The sequence below is a fragment of the Astatotilapia calliptera genome, chromosome 17 (assembly GCF_964374335.1).
Source record: "Astatotilapia calliptera chromosome 17, fAstCal68.1, whole genome shotgun sequence".
NCBI lineage: Eukaryota > Metazoa > Chordata > Actinopteri > Cichliformes > Cichlidae > Astatotilapia > Astatotilapia calliptera.
Window position 1 is genome coordinate 13,612,388 of NC_137438.1, and position 23,932 is coordinate 13,636,319.

Consider the following 23,932-nt stretch of genomic DNA (forward strand, 5'->3'; position numbering starts at 1 on the left):
ATGCTGTGTGTGTGTGTGTTTGGCAGTCACCTGGGTGTGATGTGATTTACATGGACCGTGGCTTGTAGGTCCTTTTCATTGTTTCAAAGTGCAAGTCTGGATAACATCTGAGTGTGTGTGTTAACCACCCAAATGTGACTTAGGAGGACCACACTGTTATTGGGGGACTCCGTCAAAGTTTGCTTCATGGTGACATCACTCTGGTTTTAGGAGGGGTCTTCTCGTATGTCTTGACAGTTTGACCTACAGCATGCAGAACTGACTGCATGTGCTTTGTTTCTATGTTGAAATTTTTTGAAACTCAGGCTTGAACATTAAGATAGATAGTACTATACAACTTCTTAAGTTGTTTTAGGCACTTTTTACTGCTTTAGTGCATGGGCTCTCTCTGGCTGTGTACTCTGGCTTCTTCCCACAGTCCAAAGATGTAGCTTATGGGGTTAGGTTAACTGGTGATTCAAAACTGCCCTTTGGTGTGAATGCAAATGCTTGTCCTTCCATGTTAGACTGGTGATCTGTCCAGGTTGTACTGCCCTATGGTAGCTGGTATAGGCCCCAAAACTGCTACCCCACAATCCTGATAAGGATAAGTGGAAGAGGATGGATGATTGCAAAGGAATCAGTTGTTAACTATTGTAGCCAGTATTTTTTTCAGAAGAAAACATTTCTTGAGTGGAAAGGCCCCCCCACACACACACATGCAAATTAAAAACAGAAGCACAGGCCTGCCCAGTACAGTTGCAAGAAGAGCACTTGGTCTAATCTTTGTGCCATCTTTTCTTTGTTGCAGGATCTTGATGAAGAAATGCCTCAGCAAGACTCAGAAGCCATGCATTCTTCTTCAGTGCAAGATTTTGAAGAGGTAACATTGACCTAGGACAGATTTTAATGAATGTTTCTCATGCACGATGTGTACCTTACGCTATTTGCCAATAGTGAAATGGTCTATTCATCCTCTTGAGTGATGCATTTTTAGTAACTGTCAGATTACTGTTCTTTTGTCTTCATTCTCTATCTGTTACACACGAAGACTGAGACCAGCCAGATTCAGAAGACTGTGAGCTGCCTAAAGCCGCAACCAAACAGCTTTCCAAACAATGATCTGGACCTGAAACATCCAGAGCCTGAAAGGGTAAATATAATCCAGTGTACCACTTAATGAACTAATAATTTAATCTATCATCATTCTTTATGGATGCTGTGTGTGTGTGTGTTTGGCAGTCACCTGGGTGTGATGTGATTTACATGGACCGTGGCTTGTGGGTCCTTTTCATTGTTTCAAAGTGCAAGTCTGGATAACATCTGAGTGTGTGTGTGTGTGTGTGTGTGTGTTAACCACCCAAATGTGACTTAGGAGGACCACACTGTTATTGGGGGACTCCGTCAAAGTTTGCTTCATGGTGACATCACTCTGGTTTTAGGAGGGGTCTTCTCGTATGTCTTGACAGTTTGACCTACAGCATGCAGAACTGACTGCATGTGCTTTGTTTCTATGTTGAAATTTTTTGAAACTCAGGCTTGAACATTAAGATAGATAGTACTATACAACTTCTTAAGTTGTTTTAGGCACTTTTTACTGCTTTAGTGCATGGGCTCTCTCTGGCTGTGTACTCTGGCTTCTTCCCACAGTCCAAAGATGTAGCTTATGGGGTTAGGTTAACTGGTGATTCAAAACTGCCCTTTGGTGTGAATGCAAATGCTTGTCCTTCCATGTTAGACTGGTGATCTGTCCAGGTTGTACTGCCCTATGGTAGCTGGTATAGGCCCCAAAACTGCTACCCCACAATCCTGATAAGGATAAGTGGAAGAGGATGGATGATTGCAAAGGAATCAGTTGTTAACTATTGTAGCCAGTATTTTTTTCAGAAGAAAACATTTCTTGAGTGGAAAGGCCCCCCCCCACACACACACATGCAAATTAAAAACAGAAGCACAGGCCTGCCCAGTACAGTTGCAAGAAGAGCACTTGGTCTAATCTTTGTGCCATCTTTTCTTTGTTGCAGGATCTTGATGAAGAAATGCCTCAGCAAGACTCAGAAGCCATGCATTCTTCTTCAGTGCAAGATTTTGAAGAGGTAACATTGACCTAGGACAGATTTTAATGAATGTTTCTCATGCACGATGTGTACCTTACGCTATTTGCCAATAGTGAAATGGTCTATTCATCCTCTTGAGTGATGCATTTTTAGTAACTGTCAGATTACTGTTCTTTTGTCTTCATTCTCTATCTGTTACACACGAAGACTGAGACCAGCCAGATTCAGAAGACTGTGAGCTGCCTAAAGCCGCAACCAAACAGCTTTCCAAACAATGATCTGGACCTGAAACATCCAGAGCCTGAAAGGGTAAATATAATCCAGTGTACCACTTAATGAACTAATAATTTAATCTATCATCATTCTTTATGGATGCTGTGTGTGTGTGTGTTTGGCAGTCACCTGGGTGTGATGTGATTTACATGGACCGTGGCTTGTAGGTCCTTTTCATTGTTTCAAAGTGCAAGTCTGGATAACATCTGAGTGTGTGTGTGTGTGTGTTAACCACCCAAATGTGACTTAGGAGGACCACACTGTTATTGGGGGACTCCGTCAAAGTTTGCTTCATGGTGACATCACTCTGGTTTTAGGAGGGGTCTTCTCGTATGTCTTGACAGTTTGACCTACAGCATGCAGAACTGACTGCATGTGCTTTGTTTCTATGTTGAAATTTTTTGAAACTCAGGCTTGAACATTAAGATAGATAGTACTATACAACTTCTTAAGTTGTTTTAGGCACTTTTTACTGCTTTAGTGCATGGGCTCTCTCTGGCTGTGTACTCTGGCTTCTTCCCACAGTCCAAAGATGTAGCTTATGGGGTTAGGTTAACTGGTGATTCAAAACTGCCCTTTGGTGTGAATGCAAATGCTTGTCCTTCCATGTTAGACTGGTGATCTGTCCAGGTTGTACTGCCCTATGGTAGCTGGTATAGGCCCCAAAACTGCTACCCCACAATCCTGATAAGGATAAGTGGAAGAGGATGGATGATTGCAAAGGAATCAGTTGTTAACTATTGTAGCCAGTATTTTTTTCAGAAGAAAACATTTCTTGAGTGGAAAGGCCCCCCCCCACACACACACATGCAAATTAAAAACAGAAGCACAGGCCTGCCCAGTACAGTTGCAAGAAGAGCACTTGGTCTAATCTTTGTGCCATCTTTTCTTTGTTGCAGGATCTTGATGAAGAAATGCCTCAGCAAGACTCAGAAGCCATGCATTCTTCTTCAGTGCAAGATTTTGAAGAGGTAACATTGACCTAGGACAGATTTTAATGAATGTTTCTCATGCACGATGTGTACCTTACGCTATTTGCCAATAGTGAAATGGTCTATTCATCCTCTTGAGTGATGCATTTTTAGTAACTGTCAGATTACTGTTCTTTTGTCTTCATTCTCTATCTGTTACACACGAAGACTGAGACCAGCCAGATTCAGAAGACTGTGAGCTGCCTAAAGCCGCAACCAAACAGCTTTCCAAACAATGATCTGGACCTGAAACATCCAGAGCCTGAAAGGGTAAATATAATCCAGTGTACCACTTAATGAACTAATAATTTAATCTATCATCATTCCTTATGGATGCTGTGTGTGTGTGTGTGTTTGGCAGTCACCTGGGTGTGATGTGATTTACATGGATGAAGTTTATTAGTTGATATCTGCAACTGAATTGAAAACACCTCACCTTTCCAACTGTCCAAAACAAATAAATGTTGCAATATTTTGCTAACAGTGTCACAATCATCGTCTGGTGTGCACAACAATATCATCTTTGGACAAGTGCATTCAGTGTGTGGGACTGGTTTCCTCCCTCAAGTGGCTTGGCTATAAGTGCAAAGGTGAGACATTTAGTGAATAGGTACATTATATAGTAAAAAGCATTAATGGAGTTCAACAAGTTAAGACTAGCTGAAATGAACACTGCTCCCTTTTTAATTAATGGGTGGTCACGTCTAATTAAAGAAATGTAGTATTACCTCATTGGTGCAGGACCTTGTAAAAATGGTATACTTGGGATTGTCCTCAATTCCCCATTCCATAACATAAACTGCTCAAAATAATAAAGGGAACACTTAAACGATGCGATGTTACTCCAAGTCAGTCACACTTCTGTTATATCAAACTGTTCACTTAGGAAGTAACACTGACAACCAGTTTCACATGCTGTTTTGCAAATAGAGTAGACAACAAGTGGAAATTATAGTCAATTCACCATAATAAAGGACTGGTTCTGCAGGTGGTGACCACAGACCACTTCTCAGCACTTATTCTTTCTGGCTGATGTTATGGTCACTTTTGAATGCTGGCGGTGATTTCATTTTAGTGGTAGCATGAGACAGTCTACAACCCACACAAGTGGCTCAGGTAGTGCAGCTCATCTAGCGTAGCACATCAATGTGAGCTGTGGCAAGAAGGTTTGCTGTGTCTGTTAGTGTAGTGTCCAGAGCATGGAGGTGCTACCTGGATGTGGAGTAGGCCATAGGAGGGCAACAACCCAGCAGCAGGCCTTAAATAGTAAAACTATGTACTATAATTTCCAGTATTTGCTCTGTTTTTTGTCATATCTCGTTGTTAATGTGAGGTTTTTGGGGGGGTTGTATGTGTTTGGTTTTTTTGGGTTTTTTTCCCCCACAATTTCTCAGATGAAATTGCATTAAGTGATGCTGAAACAAAGGACAGTGAGAGTGAATCAGATGATGATGACACATCACTCACAATGTCGGCGTGTGGCACCAGTGAGCCTGTACATGCAGTAGCTGATTCCACAAACACAGCGCAGCCCCAAGACACTGTAGATTGTGGTAAGTTACCACTAGCTTGGTTTCTGTGGATAAAATGTTTGTTACAAATATTAAAACTTAATCAAATTGTGTAATCAGCAGATGAAGGACTACTCACAATGCCTGCAGCAAGTGAGACTGCTGCTCCCTCTGAAGGTAAGGGGTGCAGTTGGTTCTCGAAGCTTATTATTGTTTCATCACTTTGCAACATATGGCAAACTGCAGAGTGGTGGCAAAAAGTCACTTGGATGAGTGACAAAATGTTTCTCCCACTGAAAACGCTACGTCCAGATTAACAGAATCAACGTTTTGGGATTTACTTACCTGGATGATTGAGCATGCATCAAGAGACTTTTATTCAACTTTTTATTCAGTCTTTTATTCACAGCGGAACACTAAATGTTGTCTCATTTTAGAAATTTGATAAATTTTCAAACAGAATTTTAGCTCGTTTTGATATTGATGGTAGCAACACATTTCAGAAGTTAGTACAGGGTAGCATCCATTCTTTTAACAAGCAAATGTTTTTTGTTTTTTTTGTTTGGTTTTTTGTTTGTTTTAACTACTACTACTTTATATATCTTCCAGAGAAAAATGCTGCTCAATCCCACAATTCCCGAAGAGCTCCCAAAAACATGTGGTCCAAGGCTGAGGTTGCTGCAGTGATGAGGCATTTGAAAGACCACATAAACGAAGGGAAACTAGCCACCAAAAATGAATGCAGTCATTGCAAATTGGTAGAAGATCCGGTGTTGGCAGGAAGAACAGTTCAAAACATAAGAGATTTTGTAAGAAACAGAGGATTAACTGCAAAAAGGCAGAAAAAAATGAACTAAAATAACTGTTTAGAGAGCTGTGGTTTTACATCTTGGTCAGATTGCCAATTGTTGTTAACACTGATGTTCTGTTTAAAGAAAAAAAAGTTCTTGTTAAATACAGAAGTAGTTTGTATTTCATAATTTTTACATTTAATTTATTTAGGGTTTTTTTTGACGGGTTATATTTAAAATAAAAAATTATAAATGCATATTTTCTCCCCTTAATATTTACCTTTAAACTATTAAAATTCATTTTAAATGTTTTTAATTTTTCTGTTTTCTATATTTTTATATTTCTGTGGGAAGCGTGGGCATTTTTGTCCATAGATTTCTTTTTTTATTTATGGTTAAAATTAATGTTCAGATCCAAGAACACTAATAAAATGATGTTCCAGTAATCCTGTGTCCTGTCAGATGTGTATTCATGGTAATGATGAGCTATTTACATATTACATCATTGTCCCTTTAAAGACCCAATATTGCTTTTTTTGGACCTCATAAAACACATTGTTGTCAAGTGGACAATGTCTCCAGAAAACACAATAGAGTCTGGTTGGTGTGTATCAGTGTATCTAGACTTCTATAGGGAGTGTATGAGGTCTGAAGTGACCCAAATTTTTTTCAGATTTTTTCGAACACTTTAACCTCGCTCCCTTGGCTCTAAGTCCTTTCAAAAGGGTAGTCCACTTAAACCACCACCGGGCGGATTGACGTAGTATAGTCCCGCCATACCACATAGACCCGTGTGTGTGTGTGTGTGTGTGTGTGTGTGTGTGTGGTGGGGTAGGGGTGGGGGGGCTGGTTGACCTCTGATGACCTCTAGAAACTTTTCTTAATATCTTTAAAATGATAGCAGCACAAACCATCACCAAACGCAACAAAAACGTCTGTCACCACAAAATGTTTCAAATAATGAGGTCCGCATGTCTATCAACGCAAACTTCAAACTCCTCCAGTCAGTTGGTTTCCATGGCTCTTTATGACATAAGTGGTAGGAGCTTTATACCGTTGTCTCACACCAACACATTCTCATCCCAATGTGTAAAATACAGACGATTGTGATAAGTCGTCTTTACCCTTTGGGAATGAGAGCGGGTTGAAATGAATTGATGTGTTTTTCGTGCCAAGTAAAAATAATAAACCTAATAAAGCATTATGTACATTAAATCTGTTCATTTTCAGATCCTGAGTCACTAGGGAAAACACTATGTGATGGCCACTACATCAAGCTATTTTATTGTTGACTTATCAATGAGACTTTTTTATTTTTGTGTTCAAATGAGCAGCTGGAGCCTCTTCTCTAAGCGTGTCTTACCGCCGCAAGCTGGTTTATATATATGTGGAAGGTTACCTTTTGCTTCACTATGAGACGCCTAGGGGCGTGACAAGTTGTCCGTATTTTTGCGTTGGGAATGAGAATGCTCTGCTCACACAGCTTTGACTCAAAATGGCTTGTTTCAGACTATGGTAAATGGACTGGTTCTTATATATTGCTTTTCTATTCTATCAGACTACTCAAAGCTTCATTTACCCATTCATACAATGTTTTTTCTATGAAAGTGCATTCTATCTAAGATTCACACTTTAATGGACGCATTGGAGAGCAACTTGGGGTTCAGTTGCTTGCTCAGGGATATTTGTCACACAGACTGGGGCAGTCAGGGATCAAACCACCAACCTTCCAAATAGCAGAAAACCTGCTCCACCTCCTGAGCTACAGCCACCCCCAAATGGATAAAGTTGGATGAAGCTTCGCCAAGAAATAGTTGAAAATAAAGATTATTTTGAACTGTGAAAAGCTACTCTCACGCAGTCCAAGAATTAAAATGTGGAAGCAGATGTGAGCCTAATAACTGATAAATGCAGAAGTCTTTTTTGTTATTTTTCTTTTTCTCCCATCCTTCCTGCCCTCTGTTCATTATTCTCAGGTGAAATTGCTGTGCTGGCTTTGTTGATGGTTTCCGCCCAGAGGTGGACCATCTCAGTGCAAGTCATTTCTCCCACACCTGGTTGCATTGCAGTCATTAGGCAGAGTATATCACGCACAGGTGGTGCCATGGTTCCTCACTTGACTATCCTCCGAACATACAGACCAACAACAACAACACAGTCAGGACCCAGCAAAGACTTTAATGCAGGGGAGGCGTGATGAGCTGATGCAGCTCCGGTGTGACAGTCTCCCTGCAGCATCACTATAGTCCACACCCTGCCACAGCTACCTTGTCTGTAAATCCTTCCACCAGTAACTAACTTGAAAATCTCATCTGGACCGTGTATGTCTGGAACCCACTGGCCTGCATTTTTTGGTGATGGCGCCAACAAATCTGGTCCCTTTTTGCACCTCCTCATCAATCAAAGGAACACTTGCCTGCACTCCAACTGACTTACAGCTCATTCCCTACCCACTCTAGAAATTCACCTGCCAACTCAGCTCACCACCCACGCTAGATCCAAGTAGAGATCACTAAAACATACATTTTCAACATCTTCCTGTTGGATTCCACTCTAATTTATACTCTTTTCTGGCAGAAGACCTGTGATCTCTCCCAAGTTGAACATGCTTATTCATGACCCCTCACTATATAATACAGTCCACTTAACTGAGCATGCATGGCCAAACTGCCTTCTTGGGTTCTGACAGTACCTGATCTTGTGACACACACAGATTTCAGATGTCGTTCCTGGAATCTGCTTGAGACACAAAGTTTTGAAGTCACTGCCCCAAGTGTTCCGATTACCACAGGGACCACTGTTACCTCCATCCTTTCACATCTTCTCTAGCTCCTCTATCAGCCCACAATCTTGTGTTGATTCTTCTTGATGTTGCTATCATTTGGTAAAGTTACGTCTATCGATACGGCCATCTTCCTCTGCTTATCCATCACTAGTATGTCTGGTTGATTAGCCATCATTAGTTTCTCCATCTGTATCTGGAAGTCCCACAGGATATTAGCTTGGTTATTTTCAACCAAGAGGTTGCATGTGAAGTGTGACTGCACATGTGCAGTATGTGCAGGGTGTCCATATAGAACCATGAAAATCATGAACTGTCCATTATTGGTGGGATCTAGCAACAGTTTTGCTAGATGATGTTGTATGAATAAATGATTTCTTATTCTAACTCTTTTTCCCTGATGTCACATTATTATCTGAATACTTGCTCTAGTATTAGTGGGTCAGGCCATATCTTTTCCTTTATTCTGACCTGAATTACTCACCTGTATGTAAGGTGTACCCACAGAAACTTACACCAGGCAAAGTACCCAAAACAACCTGTGTTTCTGCCATGGTCTCCAGGACCTCATTTTGTCATGTCACATATATACACACAAACTCACATGATTGTGGCTGGTAAAATGATGTTTTCTTTTTTTTTGTTTTTCTTTTTTTTCTCTCTTTTGGTTCCTGTAGGAGGCTTCACACTTGGAGGCCCACAAGTAGGGAAAAGAAAGACTCGGGAGTGTTTCTGTTCTTGTACACATTCAGATTCATATTTCCTGACCATATAGTCTAATGTACTTTTGCCACGGCCTTCTGTGAAATTCCTCATGCAAACTTTATTTCTGACACAAAATATTTGGAAGCTACTTGACATATTGTAGAAGAGAAAGTGAGTGAGAAGGAAAACACACTGTCACACATGCACACGGGATTGTCAGCCTTACACGCACACACATGCTTACACACAGACATGCATATATACATATCCTTTCATGGAAAGCCACAAGTTTCTAGTTATATCCCGGGTTTCAAATAAAAAGCGTTTACAGCCAATTCGTTTGCGTAAATGCCATTCCTGTCTGTGTGGAGTAATGCAACCATTTCTAAGCCTTCAACAATAAATAGTTTATTGCTTTTATTTGTCATGGCTTATGTTGTATTGCCAAGCCCTCAAAAGAATAGAGAAAAAAAGTATATTTTCCCACTAATGACTGTGTGTGATTTATAGAGTCTGTCTTTGACATCGGGGTGTCTGTACTTTCAAACCGAGCATAATTAGACCTCTGGAGCTGCATGCATCTCAAAACAGATTTGACAGAAATGCTGTGTTTCCCAGAGAGAGCCTCTGCTGTGTGGTTTTGGTACAATGCTGAACAGTCAGCGCATGAGAAAAAAACGCCTGCAGGTTTCCCTTCCAAGTACACACAGATACGTGCATGAACACACACAGAGGTCAACGATATCCGCAACAAACATAATGATTGGCTTTGACACACTTTCAGAATCAGATACAAGGGGAGAAGAAAGAGCATATAGATTGGGTCCAAAGTGAGGCAGTGAGGCATGAGCTGTTCCCCGCTGAACAGAGAAAGGACGGATCCCCCTCCCTCCTTCGTCCTCACTGACCCTGAATGCTCACAGAGTGATTTTAACAGGTCACAAAGAAACAGGAGTTCACACTTTTTGACACCCCTCACCCTCCTCTCCCTGCTCCTCCTCCTTCTTATTTTTCTCTTCTGCCTGCCTCTTGACTTCCGTCTGTCTCCATTTCCCTCTCTGTGTGGATGGAAAGAAAAAAGAAAGAAAGAAGAAACAGTTTCTGTTTTGGGTGCCCGTCAAGTGATTTCTAATGACACACTGTTCTCGTCTCCACAACATGTATTTTAGAGTAAATGAATCAGGCAGTACATGGTCTCATTAAGTTGAAAGTGCCGCTTTCGGCCACATAACTACATGGTGTCCGGAGCCGCAGCGTTCACACCGAGAGGCAGGCAGAGCTACAACGCCAACATCACACATGTGCAAATGGGAAGTGTTTGCAGGAAGACTTTGAAGAACTGTGTTGAGTGTTGAGCAACAGGACCAATCAGCAGAGAAATAATTTCGGATTGACACTCTATTGCCACATTTGTTTATAGGCTGTATTTAAGTGCCTAATTACTTTCCAGACTTTAGCTCCTTGTTCAAAACTGGGAACTCTGCTAACCGTCACTTAGGCTAGGTTTGCGGTCTGTCTGACCTGCTTGTTGGACAGTCAGATGGTATCGGAAACACCCTGCCCCACAAATGTTAGATGTCAGGTGAAGATTGTTGACTATTATGTATAACCTTCTCTAAGAGCCAGTATGTCATTGGTAACAATTGCAAACTAAAACTGTCTGACAAATTTCTGAAATATATATTATGGCACCATGTTCCCATACTGTGATATCGGCTGACTGTTTACTTCGATTTCTGTTACTAATATTGTTCAGCCAACCACAGTGAAAAAAGTTTCCATGAAACCATGAAGTGACATCTTTAAGCTATTGCACACACTGTTTTTCTTTTTGGCTTTTTCATGGTGTCCAGCCAAACACAGTCACATCTCAATCGCTTTGCAGTGTCTCTGACACTGTTCTTGTTGGCTCTTACTACTGCATGATGATGTTGTTGTTGACAGATCTGATTTTCCTGATTTACTTATTTTTGTGTGTGCGTGTTTGTACAACAGCATATAAAGAATAAAAAATCACTTTGTAGGGGATTGAATCTGCACATTTACAGCTCTTCAATCAAATCTTTGGACTAGATCAACTTTGCATTCTTATTACTACTAATCATTGAGACAGGCCTTGGTGCTGCCCCTTGGATCATTTATCATCCAAAACAAACTTTTTTCCCCCACTCTCTTGATTCAAATGTTCTGATTGACTGTCCCACACAAAAAAAAGCTTAGGCAGAAAATGGATGGGGCAAAAAGGTCCACTGTCTTCTCTCAGAGAAGGTATGACAGGTATGTCAAATGGACCAACTGCCTTTCCAGTTTTCATCCTCTTCATAGCTGCCCTCACATCTTTTGTACTAATTCTCTGCATTTCCTGATTCATTTTCCTCCATCTTTCTCATTTTTCACAAGCTCCTCAAAGTACTCCTTCCACCTTCTTGAGTGTGTACTCTCTTCATTTGTTAGTTAATTTACGTCTCTGTCCTCAACCTAACCTGCTGCACATCCTTTCCAGCTCAGTTTCTCTGTCTAGCCAATCAATACAAGTCTTTTTTTTCTCTTTCCATAGTGTCCAGTCTCACATTCCACTTACAGTAGGCCTTTTTAGTACTCCTGTCTACTTTCTTTATCTCTCTGACTATCACACTTTTTCCTTTACCAACCTCTTCCCTTCAGCGGCTTGCTTTATTTGACATAATACTGACTGTAACATACATTTTCACATTTACATATTAATAAATATTTCACACTTCAATGTTACACCAAACCCAATATTATAAAAACCCAGAAACCCAAGCACAAAAAGATTCACCACACTCTCTTTACCAATGGTCTTTCCCGGAACCCTTAAATGGTGTCTGGACCCCAGGGAAACATTTGCCCAAACACCTTGAAGAGGACACAGGCAAGAAAGGTGAGTAATCATTATCTTACACATATTTGCACCACTTTTATTCCTAGATTTCACACACACATTTGCATTAGTTTTCCTTACTGGTCAGCCTTAATCACAATCTCAATCACCATTCTTCTCTCCTGACAGACAACCACCACATTCCTTGACGAGGAGCAGCTGTGCAGGATCTGAAATAAGGCTACCAACTGATTTTAAAATTCCCAATAAATAGTCCATAAATATTTAAACTTCTTGTGTGCAAATCCATGCTTAAAGTGCAATGCTAAATAAAGTGCTTGATAAGGTGCTTTTAATAAAGTGAAAGGTGTGCTCTAAAGTGCTATACAGATAATATAATATAAATAAATATAGTAAGGGAGTCCTCTTCCTTACACTGACAAAAAGGACAAGGGAGACAAGATACGATGTCACACAGTAACATTTATGAGTGCCATTGAAACCAGTGACGTCTTAAATCTGCAGTTTGTGCCTCAGTTGTGTTTGCCTCTTCGTGATCACAAAATTTCTTTATTTGTGAGGCCATGAATGAAAAAGAAACAGCAACAGTCATAGCTCATAACCCAGTCCATTTACAAAGAGCATCCTAATAAATCTACACCAAAACAAGGAGGTGAAGTTATTTATTTTTCCTAAAGGAGAGAAAGAAGGATCTTTTATTGCACTGATAAATTTCAGGTTCTCATTACCAGCAGTGTTCCTGCACATTGAGAGGACAGATTGATAACATTGATTTTCCAGCAGGTCACCTGACTAGCGAGGACTGGTGGAGACAGATCAGGAGGTTTCAGCAGCCAATCACAGCTAAGGCGCATAGTCTGTCACAACCAATGACTTAACCCATAGCTGGACACAAGCCCTTCCTCCTGAACTGTGCAGTCAAAGGGTAAAAAAGAAACTACTTGATTGAAATTATTAGGCTGGTTGACTGAAATCCACAGAAAGCAAGTCAACACAGATGATATAGAAGCCTGTGCAATTCTCCTCTCCTTGGAAAAAAGGAGAGGAGAGAACAAAGGAGGAAAGACTGGCAAAATGAAATAAAAAAAATAAACACAAGCATTACATGTACTGACGTACACTGATACCTCGCATACAGTAAGGAATACAAGGAAAAATGGAAAAAAGTAAAAAAAAAAAACAAGTAAAACATATTAAAACAAAACACTGAATACTTGGACATGCATCTCACAGTGACACGACAGTTGAATCATGGTTGCAAAATGATGCAACTCCCCAGAGCTCTTGCATCAGGCAAACTGTGACCAACAGGAAGACTTCATTTAGTTGTTGTAGGAATTACTTAAACTTAAAAATGTTTATTGAAATCTTTTACTAGTGAAGATGGCTGAATGTAACTGGACACCCACAAAGAACACGCAAAGGATCCCCAAAGTTTGATTCTGTTCATCTGGACGTAGGGTTTTCAGTGGGAGAAATGTTTTGTCACTCATCTAAGTGACTTCTTCAGTCTCAGCTGACTGCAGGTTTCCCTAATCTGTTGTCTCAATGTGCAGGAACACTGCTGGTAATGAGAACCTGAAATTTATCAATGCAATAAAAACACAAAAAGGACATGTCAGCGGAAGTTGGGGGTCTGATGGTCTTTCCTCAGGACATTTTGAGCACAAGAGTGGCCCAATGCACAACATGCTGGCACTCTTACCTCCTGGTTTCAAACCTGTGCAAGTTCCTTCTGTAAATGACTTTTCTCACTGTGGGTTTGCTGCCTCACTGGGCCCAGGGTAATCTTGAAAAAGAAATCCTTAATCTCAGTAATGTTTCTTCCCATCTAGCTTCCCATTGCATCTTTGATATCTGCAGAACTTTGTTGATGATGAGATCGGCAAGCAAGATTTAAAAATCACAAGCTAGCATAATGACAAGAAAGCAATCTAGTCTTTTTCAAATACTGCTGTTATCTTGAAAAGATGTTCCACAGAAACTACATTACTTGCTCTTTCCACCATAGTGTCCTGGTAAGCTAACTGTATCCAAACCTACTCCAAAGCCATAAAGAAAATTCAACAAGGCTGTCTTTCAAACTTAGTGCCTGTTCCTCCATTAGTCTCTGTAAACACTATACACACATAAGCCCCTGATGTCACTGATTGCCAAATTAGTCCAAAAGACACAGACTTAAATGCACAGATACTATAAAGTATCATGGTCACATTGAGCAGAAACTTCTGTTTAAACAAATTATACTTTGTGTGAATAATGCAGACTCGCCTACGTATTAAAATATTTCTGGTTGTATACAGAATTTTTTTTTTTTGTTATGGAACAGCTTCAGAAAATAAGAACAAAACAAAAATGTATTATATACATGAAATATAATTAATTCTGTTCTGAGCCTTAAGCTCTGAAAGGGTTAACTCCTTTCAGTATACAGTAATGAACTGATCATCAAACACATGTTAGCTGTGCATGTATTCACTCCAGGCCCACCTCTAACCTAAGTGGCAGGTGGGACATAAAATGTTGGGAGGTCCCAAGCTCAGGACATCAAAAGGATGCATCATGACTGAGTCACTGCCACAGGGACTAGATTGCTGCCCGGTGTCGTGAATACTGAGGGGTTGTGCATAAAACACTCAGCAAAGAGAATGAAAAGTGGGATGTGATCGGTCACAAAGGAATGTAATCAAAGTTGCATTTTATTATGTTTCGCTGCAGGGCCACAGGACGCTGCAGCTGTTAGCACACCACTCCACTCGGTTACGGATGAAGGACGCCTGCTTGGTTTCAAAGTCTGTATGTGTTTGGATGCGAGTGCAAGCATTCCTCTCGTTAGTGTGGTGCATGTCTGCATGCTTTTGAATGTCTTTCAGTAAGAGAATGTCTGGACTGTCATTTGCAGCATTTGTTAACAAGTTTAAACCCACTGGTATGGCCACTTCAGCTTAACTCTTTAATTGAAGTGGAATTTAATTTGGGCCATCATTCAAAATCTGTCACATCTGTCATGCCACAAATTGACTGAAGAGAATTTCCCATTATTTACTGCACAGAGGAAAGCATTTAAAAGCATTAATTTTAATGAAAACGATTTCCCAGGCACAAGTCTGCTACTGGTTAAAGGCCCTGAGTATGGATGAAATGGAGCTATTTGTCCACCAAATGCTCCGGGAACTAGAACTTGTGATCTAAAAAGCAACCAGGCACAAAAAATAACTGAAACCAGAAGCAACGCTTTTCTTTTTCAGAATGATCTGCAGTTGGGTTTAAAATGTTTTATAGCATTGGGATATATGTTTGAGTATGTTATAGTAAGTAAGTTGAATTTATTGATATAGCACTTTTTTAAGACAAATCTATCACAAAGGACATAACATACAAAACAACATATTACACAAGAACATTACCCAAATGTCTAAATAGATGAGTTTTCAGATGTTTTTTAAAAGAAGCCACAGAGTCAATGGTGCGTAGAGGGGGAAGTAAACTGTTCCACAGATTTGGAAAATGCGATCCCCCTTTGTTTTCAAATGGGTCTCTGGAATAGTCAGATCCTTAGATCAGTGGATCTAAGGATCCGGTTTGGCGAATAAGGGTGAAGAAGCTCGGTGATATAGGTGGAGGCCTCCCTTGGTAAAGGCATAAAAGTAAGAGTGAGAATTTTAAACTGATATCTACCCAACCAGAAGCCAGTGCAAAGGCTTTGGAGAAGAACTGTCTGATTTTCCCCGTTTTATATATCTGGTAAGATTTAGTTTGTTCAAACTGAATAATTTTGTATTGCTTTGTTCAGGCCAACTAGAAGCAGGGGTCGTAGCCAAAACTCAGACCATCCGTCTTCCATGTTTCTTCTGAATTTAACATTATGCTGAGCATTTGAAATGACAACAGATCTGTTGTGGAACCTGTCACTGTCATAGTTGGCTGTGTGGAAGGCAAGCAGAAGTGGTGGACCCAAAAATGCAGGACTCTCAGAGACGGGAATTAAACTGAAAATGCAGCTTTATTGCTGGAAGAACACTTCACAAAATAAAACTCACAACAACAAAACTCTAAACCGAGGTGCTGGAGGACTGGACATAACAAACACACAGCTAGTTGAAGGTACGACACGACAGGGAGCACAGGAAAACACAGGGCTTATATACACGGGGGAGTAATTAGGGAATGGGCAACAGGAGGGAGACACAGCTGGGAGAAATTAGGCTAACGAGACAGGGGAGAGGTAAAACTGAACACACTGACATGAGACATGAACTTTCAAAGTAAAACAGGAAATAAGAAACAAATCATGAAAACGCAAACTTGACACAGAGAGAAACACAGAACAAATATGGCACATAAAACAGAAGACAGTGACCTAAATTAAAGGCCAGGACACCAAATAAAGTAAAGACCAAAATCAAACAAGCACAACTCAAAAACCCAAATAATTCAACTATTTAGCAAAACAAAGCAGAAACAGAAAAGCTGGGTCAAAATTGACCCAGAACCGTGACAGTCACAAACATGTGACACACCTTAATCTGGTCTTTTTCTTCTTGATCAGGTGACAAACATCTCAAAGGATAAGGGTGGGAAAAAAATTCCTTAATGAACACCAAAGAGGAAGAAATGAAGGAGAAAAGAAATGGTCGAGAAAGGGCAAGAGGTGAGCTGATGACAGAACAGAGGAAAGTTTAACCCTGCTGGGCTTGGGAGAGCCCGATTGTCCTGCGGAGACGATTGCTGCCGGATACTCGATGGTCGGTTGCGTCGTGTGTCTGGCGACACTCTCGATCGAGGACAATGAACGACATCTACCAATTTGGAACCACGATAACAGAGTTTGGGCTGACTGGAGCTGGCTTGGACCTGGCTTATCGAAGAACAAGAAGTGGCTACAGCTGTTCAAAATCCCATGAGGCTGATGCCGACATGATAGACGATTGGCAGGGCTGTGAGTACTCAGACTGTGTTTTGAACGCAATATGGATAACATCTTGGAGAACAACAACGGGAATTGAGATAATTGGTGACCAGTGATGGACATTAGACCAACTGTAAAAATTGGATGCAGTTGTTCGCACTAAACCCAAACATTCACCATCTTCACTCATGCAGCCCCTCTGGCGCCAGCTGAAGGCCTGCCAAGGTCGAAGTTGACCGGAACAACAAATTCTTCCCATGATAACAGGATTGTTGTCAGAACTCTTTGTACCTCCTTCAAGGCCACCTGGGTCCACTGGAGACTGTTGACCTTCGCTTAACCGGGCGTGGTGACACTTTCTCTTAGCCGAACACGGGATACACACACACACATTCACATGCATGGAACATGTACACTGATAGTGATATGCCCTCACTATCACCCTCCCTCCCCTGAATCCAATGCCTCCTCCCTTGCTTACCTCCCATCCAATGTGGACACCGGATCAGCGGGAGGTGCAATCCAAGATTGCATCGGTCCCAGATCAGCTGTACACACTGGAATACTCTCCCATGTTGCTTGTCTGTGTTTTATTGTGTTATGGTGCGTTGATATCTGTGCATTCCTGTATTATCCTTTTGTGTTACACATTTCGATGTTTTTTTCCCTTGTTACCTAGCCTGACGTGTCTACTCAATGTGATGTTTGTGTATTGTATGTATGGTCGGCAAGGTCTGTCATCTCGGTTGTGGGCAACTGCAACTGACAAATAAAGGCTATCTCATCTCATATCATATCTTTTGAGCAATGACATCTGAATTCTGAAAACTGCTTCCAAGAACAGACTGATGGTTTTTAATTGGTCATCTTTATAACGGCAAGTTAAAAGGGAACATGAATAAAAGTGTAAAGAAATGAGAGAAATTTGGTTGCCAGCAAAAGGCATAGATTCAAAATACATAGATAAATAATTTTATTGTGACTCAGTGCATGCACCTTTTTAAAACACCTCTTTGCCTCTGTGTTTCAGGCATGCTCATTTACTCTCCATGCACTAATGTCATGGAGTGGTGTGGAGATTGGAGGAGGGTGACATAGAAGGAGAGAAAGTTTAGGCAGTGCCATTTATAAAGCACGACCATTTATAAAGCATGGCCCTCTGCCCGTATCATAAACTGCATATTTTGGGGGGAGATGGCAGAAAAGCAGGTGCACTACAGGAGAGCTGAGGACAGGATAAAAAGTCAGTCATGCAAGTCTATTTTTTCTGTTCCAGAGTTCATTTTTCACCCATCGTGAATTGTTTTGAGCAGTGCAATTGAATCTATATTTTTTGAACTGAAAAAAAAATAAAGGTGCACAAAACATCTCTGTTTTCATTGTCCCCACGTAAATGCAGAAACAGTTTACATAAGTGATTCAAACACTGGAGTTTTTCAAACGCTCTGTTTTCAGTGACTTAAAACAGTCTTTACATGTGGACAAAGGCCAAAATACATTTAAAAAAAATACTTTTACACAAATTCCCATGTGGACAGAGTCTGCGTTGGATTGCCTTTAAGGCATGAGGAGTTACCTAAATGTCTTTATGTCTCATGAAGAGCACTATGGATTGCTCTGTTAATGTTGTTGTACTGTTCAAATAAAGCTGAAAGGAATATTAACATAAAAGTGAGCTCTGTCTAAATGTTTGAATGACCTTTAAGGGATTAACAAAGCCAACAATATTCATATCTGTAAAATTGGCTTAAGATGATGTAACTTCACAAAAACTTAAATAGGTTAGGCTGTCATTAATAACTCTTCCCTCTCTCTCAGTCTTTCAAAGACACACACTCGCACACAGGTCCCATTTTATCCTGGCTGTCAATGATCTGCATGACAGTGAATTAGAAATGGCACAGTTAGTATTAGGGCTTCCTGTGGCTCTAGTTGGGTTTGGTTGGGTGAGAGTTAAGTTGCATCTCATGGTCAAGTACTGACTATAAAAAGAATTGATTTCTTTTTATAGAGAGATTAGAATTGATTTTTTTTAACAGTGTTTCACTTATAACTTATTGATCTGGAAGGAGGAAAATCCTGGGCTGGTTTCCACAAATTTATCATAAACTCACAAATTAACCAAACAGCTTTACTTTGTGGCTCTGTGTTTACTGACAGACTACAAACTTTATGAGGTTTGAATCACTAAAGGGTTCTGTGAGTATAGGAAGCCCCTCTGGAAAACCAAACCATAAAGCGTAAAAGCGCTGACAAAAGCTGAATAAAGCAGTGATATGTACTGTCAAAGCCTGACAAGAGAATTGATTATATGAATACTGGCAGCATGGCAAGAAGAAAGAAGGACAGCTGACCTCTCTTGATCTTTCTTTCTTTCCATGCCATTCTCTGTCGTCTTGCCCCTGTGCACCATCTGATCTATGTTTAAACAGGATAGAGTTCTTCGGGGCCAACAGGGATAAAGCTCTCTCTCGTCTCTGCATGTTGAATGTGTCAGTGGAGAGAGTTATAAGCGCTGGTCCCCCACCCCCACCTACTTCTTGGCAAGTGGCAGTCAGTCAGCTGATTTGTGCTGGTGAGGGGATTTGGTGTTCCACGTAGGCTATTTAAAAATGCACCAACACCTTTCTCTTCCGCTCTCTCTCTTTTCCACTCTGTCGCCTTCTCTTACGACCACATAACACACCCCTCGCCCATTCCCCTATATTGCTTGCTTTTTTTTCCTGCTCCCTCCCATTACTGCTTTTATTCCCTCCACTGTCTCTTTGAGTCTACTATTTCAGGACGTTGTCATGTTCAAATTGTGGACAAAATTTGAGTACTTCACTCTAAATAACAATGTTAGTAACTTGTTGGTGTTTTGTAAAGCTGAATGACATGGTGACTTGTGTTAACACTTTCTGATAGGCCATATCTATGCTTGCTTTATGAGTTTTACTAGGAAACTAAATCTTCCTGGTAAAGGTCAAAGGTGAGTCTATTCATCCCATGTTTATCCACAGATCAGCCATGTCATGTAACTCCTAGACCTGATTTAGATTTAACAACATAACTGGCTAACACCATTGTTGGCCTGTGCATTATGTGCTTGTGCATTAAAAGAACTTTAAAATTAAGATAAACAATTTTAATGCAGGAAAAGCACAGGAGGAATCGACAGTACTGAAGAAGCCTATCGCAATAGCTGTGAGCCTCAATGTATAATTACTTTTCTATGGAGCTGCACATTAGGTTAGGCCATAGGTTAATGCGTTTCAGAGGGGTTTGCAGTTCCAACATAGGTACAATGTAAATTTCCTGCTGACGCATAAATCTCCAGTTAAAGCTGAAACTGTGAAAATGGAGAGTAATGGGCCCATTATACCTCGGTGCAAGCTGTGTATTGGTTTTTATTGCCATTTTAATGACATATCAATACAGAAGCTCAGAGATTCCCAAGTTACACAGAGAAGTTTTGACTTTGACTGTTACTTCTGTTTGCATGCAGCACAACCAGTGTGGCGATTATAGAGGCCTAAGGTATTAACCTGGCACTGGCACCATGGTCAGGCTGGAGTTACAAGTGTCCAAGCAGATTGTGCATCCATTTCCATGATAATAGATGAATGGTATAGTTCTTACATAGGGCTGTTGTACTTGAGCACTCAAAGTACTTTATGCATTCATTCATTCATCCATTCACAACCACTCTTTTTCTAATCCTAAAGTCTTTACACACCAGATATGTAACTTTCATGCAAATAATTTATGTCTTAATTATATTTTTTTGGATTCACCTATTCTTAATGCAGCCATTTTTACCAACATCAAAGTTCTTCAGGATTAATTTGTAGCATTTATTTATTTTTTTTAATTAAGACAGATTTTTTTTTTAAATTTCTCACATGCAAATAAATAGATCTGACCAATCAGTCTTCTGCATTTGGCAAATAGTGCCACATACCTTTAGACAAGCACTGGTACTGATGCACAGCTAGACGCTTTTGGGTGAGTCAGCTTTTTCCTCTGCCTCCTTAGATGTTGTTCCAACTACGACGGAGTATTAGGGCCACGCCCAGAAGAAATACATATAATACATATAATGTATATAAAAATATATTATACATGTAGTCGACTGGGTGTACCCCAGATGAGCTGGAACAGGTAACCAGGGTGAGGGAAGTCTGGACTTCCCTGCTCAGGCTGCTGCTGCCGTGACCCGAAACCGGTTGTAAAATAAAATTGGGTTGCTGGAGGATGGATGGATATACAGTCTTGTCTTTCCCTTTGTCACAATGTCTATTTTTATCTCAGAAATATCTGCATTCCTCCTTTAATTGCCTCCCTTTGTTGGCGTCTGTGCTTGTTTGGGGTTTTTAACCATTTACCTCTAACATGAGTATAAATGGCTTTAGGGCTATTTTGACATCCCAGTTCACATGACTAATGGGGCGACCACAAGATACCGCCACTAGGACAATAAATTTCCGTGGAAATCGTTACAGTTGTGTCGTGATCTTATCTGTTACAAGTCAGACTCATACTGTAAATCTGTTATCTAAGTGTCACATCATGAGTCATATTTACAGTAATCTCATCTGTAATCATGACAACATGCCCAAACCAGCAGAGCCGCAAAGCAGTTTTTGATCTGACATCTTCCTGTCCAACAATTTTATGTTATTTTTTGCATCATGTCCATCTTACATCACTGTTAGAAGGATAAGTATTTGCATAACTACAAGATGTTGCATGTCAGGGATGTGCAGCTGAAGGCGTTGCAAGTATGTAAACATAGAATTGCTGCAACATAAAAGGGCTATATTATCATTTTATCAGACTACAGCATGTCCTGCATTAAATTTGCATTTTTATTTATTAATTATGTGGATAATGGGGATGTTGAAAGAAATTTTTAACTTTGCTAGACAAATTTGACACCTTCAGCAATGTCACCCAGCATAAGTTCATAGAGATTAATGTGAAGCACATACTAAAATAACGCTTATGAGGTATGCTTGCAATATCTTTCCTTTTCCACAATGTGAAAGTTATGTAATTTACACAGCATAATGTACATGTATGCACACTGCTCATCTTACAGACACAGAGATACAGATATATCACACACCCTGTAACACATAATCTTCTCAGTAAGTGTAACCATGCAAAACTGAAGGCTTTACATTCTGCAGAGGTCTCCAGTGCCATGACTCCCCCGTCAGCAGCGCCTGAATTTACTCAGTTACATTTACAACGGCAACAAAAACATGGCCTTGGGACTTTGTGACAATATATAACACACACAGCAGTGGGCCTCAGTATGTGTTTCCCTCCTTTGAATACATGTTTAAACATGTGTGTGTGTGTGTGTGTGTGTGTGTGTGTGTGTGTGTGTGTGTGTGTGTGTGTGTGTGTGTGTGTGTGTGTGTGTGTGTGTGTGTGTGTGTGTGTGTTTCTGTGTGTTTGAATTTGAAGGATAAAAGGTAGTTAAGAGTTATATTATTTATATAAGCTAGTGTAGATTCCTTGGAGTGAGATATGTATGAAAAAGTAGGCCATGGGATAATAAAAGATACCAAAAATGGACTGAGCAAACAACTGAGAAAATAGGAGGCAGAGTCATCTAATGGAAAAGAAAAGACATTAACAAGAGCCAACACGGAATGGCTACACGATACCTATTGCTCTGTTTTTAGTCTGCTGAGTTTCTAACTTTAAGTAAAAACACCAAATAAGCTCACTAATACTTCCTTGCAACAAAGGCACCTTCTTAAATGCAGTGAAACATTGGCTTTAAAGCTCTGTGTCCTTATAAGGGACTATCTGGATGGTGCAGAACTGTGCAGGGGTGTGGCGAGGTTTATCAGCTTACTTTTGTGCCACTAGCAAAAACACTGTAAATCTGCCAGAAGTAAGATGACTTCAGAATAAAAAAACAAAAGGCTTTTAGGACACATGACTTGACGTGGATAGAAATCACATGACTTGAAAGGTGATATATATATTTCCTGAGCTTAAAGAAGAAGAGTCTTTGCTGGTGCACAGGGTCTGAGCATACACTGCTGATGGGTCAGTGCTCAAGCTGCAGAGTGATTAGTACTTGGGTTGATACATAAAGGAAAAATTACTTACAGCTACTTATACACATTTTAATTACAAGTTAGCTGTGTGAGGTTTATTGAAGGAGGAAAATAAAAGAAAAAATTGGGCTACGTCCACACGTACACGGGTATTTTTGAAAACGGAGATTTTCCGTTTTCGTTTTAAAAAATAATCCCGTCCGCACGTAAACGCAGAAATGAAGGAAAATGCTGCTAGGAACATGCCAAAGCAATAGGTGGCGATATATTCCTAACCGTGTAGAAATGTTGGCCAATCAGAAGTCTAGAAGCCTCGGTGGGAAATAGTAAACAAAGATGGGGCATAAAAGCAGAACCGAGTCGTATGTGTGGAGGGACAGTAACTGTGTGTGTATATGTAAGCATTTAAAAACTGCAGAGAGTACAATTAACAGTAACAGTATTGTAGAAATTCATTTCACCGAAACAATAACGTGGCGCAGTGTGACGTCAAAAAAAGGCGCACATCTTTGACGCTTCATTTTCTCCGTTTTCTCCGTTTTTCTTGTCCACACGTAAATGCAAAAATGGAGTTTTCGAAAATATCCACCCTGGCAGGCGTTTTTAGAAATCTCCATTTTCAGTGACCGAAAACGCAGTTTACATGTGGATGAAAGGTGCAAACGCATAGAGAAATCTGCGTTTTCAAAAATACCCGGGTACGTGTGGACGTAGCCTTGGTTTACAGTGAAAAACAAATTACAATTTTTGTACAAAATACATAACGCAATGTCAATTAAATCAGTTTTTAATTTAAAATTGTTTTATTAATAAAGCAATAAGAATAAGAATAAGTGCACTGAATCTTACATTTGTTGAATTAATATTTTTTGTTGTGTCCTTCTGTAACTCCGCAGTTGCCAGTCCCAAGCCTGGATGAGAAAGGAAGAGGGTTGGGCATGGGGCTAGCAACCCCACCCTGTAAAACCCCGACTGCTACAGAATCAGCAAACGAATCTCAGTATCAACTGAACCAGGGCGAAGATGATC

At 40.3% G+C, this 23,932-nt stretch overlaps 1 protein-coding gene and 1 long non-coding RNA gene across 3 annotated transcripts in view; both read left to right on the forward strand.

The window, feature by feature from the left end:
* The window catches only part of LOC113008987 (uncharacterized), a 53,761-nt gene extending 35,249 nt beyond the window's left edge, over positions 1–18,512 (forward strand). The window contains exon 3 of the long non-coding RNA XR_013902545.1: positions 16,482–18,512. This is a non-coding gene — a long non-coding RNA (uncharacterized LOC113008987). The remainder of the gene's footprint in view (positions 1–16,481) is intronic.
* Positions 796–6,028, forward strand: LOC145421355 (uncharacterized). 2 transcript variants are annotated; one of them, XM_080291588.1, is made up of 10 exons: positions 796–862; positions 1,031–1,132; positions 2,004–2,075; positions 2,244–2,345; positions 3,209–3,280; positions 3,449–3,550; positions 3,765–3,870; positions 4,675–4,833; positions 4,912–4,968; positions 5,401–6,028. In XM_080291588.1, the coding sequence occupies exons 1-10, from the start codon at positions 806–808 to the stop codon at positions 5,646–5,648; spliced, it is 1,077 nt and encodes a 358-aa protein (XP_080147714.1). In that variant the 5' UTR covers positions 796–805; the 3' UTR covers positions 5,649–6,028. The 2 variants fall into 2 exon arrangements, with proteins under 2 accessions (XP_080147714.1, XP_080147715.1); XM_080291589.1 differs by having other exon boundaries at positions 4,915–4,968.
* Positions 18,513–23,932: the final 5,420 nt, after the last annotated feature.

Coding starts and splice junctions, on each gene's coding strand:
- LOC145421355 (XM_080291588.1), top strand. CDS start 806: ATGCCTCAGCAAGACTCAGAAGCCATGCATTCTTCTTCAGTGCAAGAT. Junction 2,076..2,243: donor CAGTGCAAGATTTTGAAGAG/GTAACATTGACC, acceptor TTACACACGAAG/ACTGAGACCAGCCAGATTCA. Junction 3,551..3,764: donor AACATCCAGAGCCTGAAAGG/GTAAATATAATC, acceptor TTTTGCTAACAG/TGTCACAATCATCGTCTGGT.